This window comes from Bombus pyrosoma, linkage group LG16 (assembly GCF_014825855.1).
Source record: "Bombus pyrosoma isolate SC7728 linkage group LG16, ASM1482585v1, whole genome shotgun sequence".
NCBI lineage: Eukaryota > Metazoa > Arthropoda > Insecta > Hymenoptera > Apidae > Bombus > Bombus pyrosoma.
In genome coordinates, this window is record NC_057785.1 from 342,167 (window position 1) to 351,487 (window position 9,321).

Consider the following 9,321-nt stretch of genomic DNA (forward strand, 5'->3'; position numbering starts at 1 on the left):
ATCGCTTAAGAAATTTTGGGGTTAGTTTCAAAGCTCGATGTTTAAATTCCTTACAAGCTAAAGGAAACTGACTTGATTCGACGCACCATCACCTTGCATGCCACGGTTGAAACGGGCAAAAAATGATCCACTTTTAGGGCGAATCATAATAGGAGATGAGAAATGCACTGTTAACACAAATATTAAGCGTCAACGATCATCAACAAATCAACCGTATCGAGGCAGCTAGGAAGGAAAACGGAGTGTCCCATTAATTAAAAAATTATAAAAGAAAAAAGAAAACGCTTCAAAAGTCGCGATTTTCGAATCGCAATCAATAAAGGTGAATTTCAACATACACTAACTAAAGACATAAGACACATCATTTCTACCGATGTGTCGGAGATAAACCGGATTTAAGTGAACTTCAAGCAGTAAACAATTCTTCTACTTCGAAGTCACACCATAATATCCAATAATATTTAGAATTAACAGGATATTATCATGGATTCAACAAGGCCTACGCTGTTAACACAAAACTCCACAATCAAATATCACAAAAAGAAATCCACTTCAAATACGAACCAAACAAAGAGGGGTGTTATGTCGGTCGACACAATATCACACCGCTGGTCAGATGGCGGCCATGTGTTCGCGCGTCCTCGTCACGTGCCCTCAGTAATCTTAGGAGCCGACCATATATCTTAGGAAATTCCAGAAGTTCCGTCAGACCGAGCAAACATCTCGAAGCTAAATCGTTACCGAAAGGTTATTGTATTGCAAAAGATACCGAAAGTTCGTTTTGCTTACGTGCGATGGTTCCCACTAGCCGCTTTCTCTTGAGTGCAGTCGGCACCCTTTCACCCACACCAACCTAGACATTGACCAATTAACAGAGAAGTCCTTCCCTCACTCTCTGGACAATAACTTGTTGTTAACAAATCCGCTTTTCTCGCGCCTCTGGACCCACCCATCGCAGGTTCTCTCCGCGGCATCATCGTCACAGAAAAGAAAGTCTTTTTACAACCTTTGAACTGTTAACATCTAAGCTTCCGTCGTGCACCGCATATTGTCATTTCAATTGATCTGAATTATATATTGTTAGTTACGAAGTTGTTGGAATAAACTTTAATTTATATATATGTTAAATCATTGTGAATTCATTCAAACACCCCTATTATCGTAACAGAAATAAAGGGATCGATCATTTCGTGGCGTCGATTATCTAATCGTAACGAGAATTTACGCCTCTCGTTGACGTGCTTTCTTGCGATCGCGTCTCTCCGCGAGTGGTTGAAACAGAAGGAATAAAAGGAGACAAAGAAAATGCAAATGGGAAGAGCAAGAATTAGAAGTGGACGAGATAAGATATCTAGGGGTATACTATAGAAAAACGGCAGTGCTGAGAAACATATACAAGGCAGGAAAAGGGCAAGAAAGAGAAAAAAGGTACTAGAAGAGGTACTTAATGCCTGCGCTGAGTTTATATCAAGCGAATTAAATTTGCATTGCTTACGGCGGTCTTCTTTCTAGCAATGCCCTGTTCATATTTGAAAAATAGGATGCAGAAAGATACACACGATATAGAGATAAATACCACCGAGCACATACAACACCCCCCCCCCCCCCTCATGATGGTACAAAACATGAACAAGGATCTCCATACGCATTCAAAGAGCAGAAATTAAGCAGAGATCACAAAATGTAGAGCATTTCAACGCAAACGGAATCAAATGGAGACGAGGTAATATGTATAAGTTCGTTCTGGGCCGCGATGAAGAGCGAACGTGTTGGCGGGTCGCTCCTGCTAGTCGGTTGGTTGCGATAATGTACGATAATGTATGCGTATGTGAATTATAATAAATTATAAGAGTTGTGAAGGGAGAAGGTGTGATAAGAGAATAGAGTAATTAAATAATTAAATAATTAAAGTAAAAAGTTTATTAAAAATGACATAAATGACTGTGAGTAGCGCGAGTAAAATCGTATTAAGTGCATATTGGTGTTTATACTACAATGGAGTGAGTGAGTTATAATATGTTTACATATAATTAAAATGGTAATATTCTCGCTGAATAAGAATAAGTAGAGTAATTTGAGTATAAAATGTTAAACAAGGACATCAAATAGCAACATTGGTAGGAAGTTTCAACCCCTCTCTTCATACATTAACATTGACTTGAACCAATCGACATCGCAAATCGTTGCCCTCACTCTATTAACGAAAAGTGTGAGCAACGAATCCGTTTTTTTCGTTCAAAAACCACACCCACACCGAGCTTCCCTCCGTAATTGCATGAGCGCGGAAAGTCACTTTGTTCGAGGGCACGAGAGCCTAACTCTTACGAAAAAACATTCATCAATCGGAGTATCGTATCTCTAAATATCGTCTGCGCTACTTATACTACAAATCACGCTGTATCTCGTCAATGTATTAAGTGTTGGAAATATACAAATTTATAACCCTGTATATCGCAGCGTTATACTACAATAATCACCACTATTATCCTAACCGAAATAAGAGGATCGATCTATTCGTGGTGTCGATTCTTGCAATCGTAACGGGAATTTACGACTCCCGTTGACGCGTATTCTCGCGACCGCGTCTCCCCGCGATTGGTCGAAAATACATGGTCCTTCGAGCCGGATTCACGTGCCAGTGAAAGAGCACCTACCAGTGACCATACAGTGCCACGTGACTCTATCAAATCAGCTGCGGAAGTGTTACCATCACAACGAAACCATTGACGTCAGGAGCGTCACCTTCGAAGAAGCATAACCGATCGGCCGAGAAACGCAACCACGCAGCCTCCCGCCGCAGCTGGATAATCGCCGAGTCAACTTCAATCCTATTCCCAAACGAGTGACCGTCGGCAAGGAACACCTGTCTTGCTAGGTATACCCAAGGCCTCACACCGCACAGTTGCGAGCAGCGATCGATTTCCGGATCAACATCCAGGTAAGATCGTTCAATTTATTCACATAAAAATGGCCCACGCTGACCAAATCAGCACCCTGCGGCGTAGACGGAGCGCCTTCATCGGTCGCATGACGCTCACAAAGCGTGAACGCAACGACTATGAGGCAAACGGACAGGTGGATAAATACTTCTTGGCATCTTGCCACCAGGCGTTCAAAAAGAACTGGAGGAAAATAATGGCAGTAAAAGACGAGTTGGAGGGGTTGGACGCGGAGGAATCTGAACGTCTAGTCCCCATATCTCAAGAACATCGCGTCCTTGAAACACGCATATTGAATCTCATCGAGCAATCGCAGACCTCCATCCGGTCGAGACGCCCAAAACGCGAATCAATCACCGAATCCGAACCGACGCCGATTAAACTACCGGATATCCTCCTGATTAAGTTCAGCGGCCACATCGAAGAATGGGAATATTTTTACGATACATTCACGGCCAATGTGGACTGCAGTGAAAATCTCACACTGGCCCGAAAGTTTCAATATCTCCGATCATGCGTAACTGGCACAGTCGCACGAAGCATCCGGTCGTTGGAAGTCACAGCTACTAATTACCCGGTCGTACTTAAGTTGTTGAAAGAAGAATTTGACTATCATCGTCTGCGGCGCTGGGAATTTATAAAATATCATTCGAAAATCACCTGGAAACTTCAGAAGCCATAGAAGACTTACTGGAGACATTCAAGGTGAACCTAAAGGCTCTAGATATATTAGGCGAGCCAATAACCTCAAATATAGTAATTATCGATTTACTATCATCGAAATTACCGTCATCCATTATGCGCGACTGGCAACGTACATTGACTAATAAAAGAATGCCATCGTATACCCATTTGATGGATTTTCTTCAGACACGGGCTAACAGTTATGACATCCAACCGAGATCTCATAAAACAAAAGGGTCATCCCACCAATCTCATCAACTGCGAGGCCAAATATTCAACACAACCTACAAGACGTTGGAGTGTTAGATATGCCACGGATCCCATGAAATGAAGTACTGCAAGGTATTCAAATCCAAATCAGCAACCAAACGATTTGAACTCGCAAAGAGGGCATCACTCTGCATAAATTGCCTAGGCAGAAGACATTCGCTTACCCAATGTTCAGCCGGTTCATGTCGCAAGTATGGATACCGCCAGCACACGTATTTACATCGGGAACCTACCAATATCAATTCCCCGGTATCAAGCGTACGATCATCGAGCGATCGATCCCTCAGCGGCCTATTGTCCAGCAGTCGATCGTCTAACGGGCAATCGCCCAGCGGTCAGTTGTCAAGCGGTAAGTCGTCAAAAGGACATTCGTCTAGCGGTCGGCCGTCGAACAGTCAATCTACTCACAAACGCTCAACATCTGGATCACCGAAGCCACATTCATCACATCGTTCGAAACGCAACATAGCCTCTTCGCGGGAATCTCCATCACCTTCTAGGAATCAGGAATATCCAAATCAATATGAATCTCGGTCATCACGGACTAAAGGTACCGGATCCAACTCGCCCAATTCACCACAATCACATAAGAATTGACTACTAGAAACGATGACCGCAACAAGGACCGGTTTAACAAACACATCACCAAACGCCCCATTGCAACATAATCTGTTGGTCACAGCTCAGATCAATACTTAGATAAAAGGGCACAGCCTATCCGAGCCAGAGCTTTGCTAGACACTGGGTCCAGCATGAACTTTATGACCGAAAAGTTCGCAAACTCTCTCGGTATCAAACAAAGGCGATGTGCGGTCCCAATCGGTGCTCTCGATAACTTAACCACCATCGCGAAGCGTCAGATCACGGCCACCCTTCCTTCCATGGCGGGTACATATAAACGAACAGTGACATTTTTAATAATATCGACCATATCATCATTAGTTCCAGAACAACCCATCGATCGTTCCACCTTACAGCTACCTAGGCCTTCGACAATGTATGGTGGCCGAATGTATTGCATGAACTGAAGAGAAGAGGCTGTCCCGACAACCTATATCAGTTGACGAGGAGCTACTTTTCGGACAGAACCGTGCAAATCATCGGGAAAAACGATACAGTCAGCAAGCCCGTCACAAAAGGATGCCCGTAGGGATCGGTATTGGGTCCAAGCTTCTGAAACCTGATATTTGATGACCTGCTGGCGGAACTTACGACAAGTGCGATAGATTGCGAACCGATCGCGTACGCAGACGACATAGTGATCCAAATCGCAGGAAACGCGAGGAAGGAACTACAAGAGAAAGGACAGGAGGTAGTCACATGCGTTTCTACCTGGTGCAATAGGAAGAAACTGTCGTTATCGGCAGAGAAGACGGAAATGCTGCTCGTCAAAGGCAAACTTGACGCGGAAAGACCACCGATCATCAAGATCGACGGCAAGAACATAAGAATGGTACAAGCGATAAAGTACCTGGGAGTGTACCTTGAAAGCGGCCTAAAAATAAACAGGCATGTGTACGAGACAACGCAGAAGTGCCAGAAACTATTCAACAGTCTCGCGAGAGTGGCCAAGGTGAAGTGGGGACTCGGACACGCGGCCATGCGTACCTTGTACAAAGGGCTGTTCGAGCCGATAACCACGTACGCCGCGGCCGGCTGGAGCGACCTGTTGAATGAAAAAGCTAGGAGCATGCTTATGCGGTCACAGAGGATAGCACTCCTCCGAGTGACGAAGGCCTATAGAACAACGTCAACAGAGGCACTACAGGTTATCGCGGGGGTCATTCCGATCGACATCCTAATAGAAGCCAGATCCAGGACATACGAAAAGAAAAGAGGGCGAGACGACGCAAGCAGCGAAAAAGCGATCGTCAAAAAAGCGATCCAGAAGTGGCAGGAACGCTGGCAGACCACGCAGAAGGGAAGAACAACCTTCGCATACTTCGGCAATGTCAAGGACAGGCTTGAGTACCGCTGGGTAAAACCTGACCACTACAAGACAAAGTTCATTAGCGGTCATGGAGACTTCAACAGCAAGCTCAAGACGTTCTGTCTGAGCGAAGTGGACACGTGCGACTGCGGCGAGGAAGAAACCCCTCAATATATCCTCAAGGATTGCCCAATCTTCAACGAAGATCGTCAAAAACTGCGGAAAGCGATACAAGAACTAAACTTGGACTGGCCAGAAGAAAAGTGGGAGTTCGTAACAAAGGACGTATAGCCCCACTTCCGCCAGTTCACAAGGAGCGTTCTACAGGCAAAGGAAAAGAAGAGAAGGGAGATCCTGCGAGAGATGGGAGGAACGACACATCAACGACAACAGGGACGACCTCCAGATAGAAGATCGACACAACAGGGTGAGCAGACAAGCCAGCATCTGAGAAGAAGTCTAAGACTGGCTGGAAGGACACCCGAGCAAAGTAGAGGGAAACATGAATACAACAACAACAACGAAGAAGACGACAACATGAAACCTGGAACCTGCCGCTACAGAGGACTCGCGAAAGGAAAGCCGACATAAAAGAGTACGGGGAAAATAAGCAAGGAAACAAGGCGAAGAAAAATACAACGAGCCGGAGAGGGAAACTTGCGACCGTCAACGCAGGCGGCACCCATGCAAATGAGTGCCGAGACGGTGCAGGGGACAATCGGCTAGATAGCCAACCTGCTGGGACCGAACTATAAGCTGGCAGCTCCGCCTCCTCGTGGCCCCCGCTGGTAACGGTGTGGCGCGATGCGTGCATCGCGTGGCGCCGGCTAAGCGAGCTGCCACCCGAAAGGATAGGTTCAACTTGTCCAATGACCCGCAAGGAGAGGGCAGGGTTTTTCCAAGTCGCGCGTCGACCATCTATGCGCGCCATTCCCTGGGTGGGTGGGGGTTGGGAAGTGGATAAAATATATGAGCGAAGCCAGTATGAGTTATATACTCCAGGTATGGCACGGTATGCCGAAAGGCGAGACTTCGCGCTCACACTACTTACAGCTACCTAGGAATATCCGATTAGCCGATCCTGTATTCCACAGGCCAAGTCCAATCGAATATTATTGAGTTCGGGACCGACGTTAGCCTCACTATGCGTCGGGCAAATCAAAATAACTCATGCCAACAATACAGAGTTATGTTTGCAGAAGACCCGGTTCGGTTGGGTCATCGACGGGAGTCCAGTCGCCTACTCAACTACACATTCTTTCCATGCAACCACGACAGATCCATAAACGGACCTCACCCGCTTTTGGGAAATCGACGAGGGATCGTCTACCATATATCTCTCGGAATCGGAACATCTATGTGAGGAACACTTTAGAAATCATGTACAACGCACCGAGGAGGGGCGATACATCGTAGCTCTGCCATTCAGAAGCTTCCTACACTTGGGACGTCGAAATCCGTTGTAATGAGCAGGCTCGTCTCTCTTCATCGCCGATTCCAACGCGACAAACAATTTTAAACCGCGTACAGTGCAGTGATTCAAGAATATTTAGACTTGGGTCACATGACGAAGCACACGACTGATCGCCCCCCAAGAGACTGGTATTAATTGTCGCATCACGGCGTGGTCAAGGAATCGACCGACACGACTAAAATGGTGCTGGATCGGCATCCAGCACCACCGGAGTCTCTCTCAACGATACTCTTTATACAGGACCGAAGTTACAAGAGGACCTGTTCGATATTTTAGTGAGATTCCGTTCACATCAGTATGTTCTAACGGGCGATATCGAGAAAATGTATCGACAAATCCTAGTACGCCCTGAAAATCGGAAATATTAACTAATTCTATGGCGTAATTCCAACGGGGAGGTCGATACCTATCAGCTCAATACCGTGACTTTCGGACTCTCAGCAGCCCCATATTTAGCCCTAAGGTTTCTAAAACAGTTGGCAGACGATGAGGGACATCGTTTCCCGCGAGCATCAGCGGTTTTGCTGCAAGATTTCTATGTTGATGACGCCCTCACCGGAGCGAATACGAAGGAGGAGGTAATATCGATCAGACACGAACTTACTGAACTTCTCCGATCTGCCGGTTTAAACATCAGAGAATGGGCGTCCAACGACAAGGCCATCCTCCAAGGACTATCCGAGAAGGACAAAAATCGAAGACTGCAACTGGGTGAGTCGCAAACTTTAAAAAACCTCGGCATTTTCTGGGATTCCCATGATGATGCCATCCTTTACTCAATCGAGGACACGTCTACTACTTCACGGGTTACCAAACGGTCAATTAGTTCTGTGATCGCCAGAATCTATGATCCTTTAGGATTGCTCGCGCCAGTGATCGTTAAGGCAAAAATCTTACTCCAACGAATTTGAGCATTGAAGATTGACTGGGATGAGTTCTTTCCATCAGAGTTGCAGTCCGAGTGGAAGCGATATCACCAACAATTATCTTTACTCAATGATATTCGGTTCCCTCGTAAAACCATAATAAAGGAAGCTACTACTAATGAACTCCACGGCTTTTGTGACGCCAGTGAGAGAGCATACGGAGCATGTGTATATCTGCGTAGTATCAACTCAAACGGACACATCCAAATTAGATTGCTTACTGCGCGATCAAAGGTAGCACCTCTAAAATCCTTAACGGGAACGTTGAAAATCATTTGAAAGTGTTTGACGATGCATCCTGGAAAAATCGTGGCTTCACTTCATTATACGGCGCAACAATTCTCATTGGATACCACAGTGGTAAAGTAATCGACCTTATCGTAAAAAGTGCATACTGCCACAGTTGTACTCTGTGAAGATCTGACGAAAAATTTGGAGTAAAATATACAAATTACATCGGCGACGGTGATTCAAAAACTTTTGCAGGTATTTTGAAGATAAATCCGTACGGCGATGATTGTCCTGTTATAAAAAAATGAGTGCGTGGGGCATATGCAAAAACTCATGGGTTCACGACTTCGAAATATAAAGCAAAAGAGGAAGCTCGGTGGTAAGAAACGGTTGACAGACGGTGTCATAGAAAAACTGATGATTTATTATGGTTTGACCATTAGAAGGAACGTGGATTCTGTCCAAAAGATGAAAGAAGCTATAATAGCAACGCCGGATCATTATTGTTCAACTGATGCATCTCTTCGGCACGATAATTGTCCAGTTGGCGTTGACACTTGGTGTGAATGGCGCAAAGATGAATCCATGAATAAATTAAAATCTTTCGAGCATCCCGATCAATTGATTAATGAAGAAGTTGAGAAACACATTCGCCCAATTTATGAAGATCTCTCAAACGATAACCTTTAACGCGATGCTTAGACGGTTATACTCAAAATTCCAATGAATCGTTCAACTCAACAATTTGGCTCATCACTCCAAAACACCTCAATTCGGTCCAAAAAATCGTTGAAATTGCTGCCTACATGGCTGCAGGTATGTTCAACGAAGGGTGTTCAGCGATTTTGAGTGTCATACAGTTGCTTA

The 9,321-nt window shown here is 45.2% G+C and overlaps 1 protein-coding gene and 1 pseudogene across 1 annotated transcript; both read left to right on the forward strand.

Moving 5' to 3' along the window:
• The first annotated feature begins 2,967 nt into the window (after positions 1 to 2,967).
• LOC122576646 lies at positions 2,968 to 3,621 on the forward strand. Its single transcript, XM_043747238.1, has one exon. The coding sequence runs from the start codon at positions 2,968 to 2,970 to the stop codon at positions 3,619 to 3,621; it is 654 nt and encodes a 217-aa protein (XP_043603173.1).
• Positions 3,622 to 8,922: 5,301 nt separating this feature from the next.
• Positions 8,923 to 9,321, forward strand: part of LOC122576647 — a 7,685-nt pseudogene continuing 7,286 nt past the window's right edge.

Coding starts and splice junctions, on each gene's coding strand:
- LOC122576646 (XM_043747238.1), top strand. CDS start 2,968: ATGGCCCACGCTGACCAAATCAGCACCCTGCGGCGTAGACGGAGCGCC.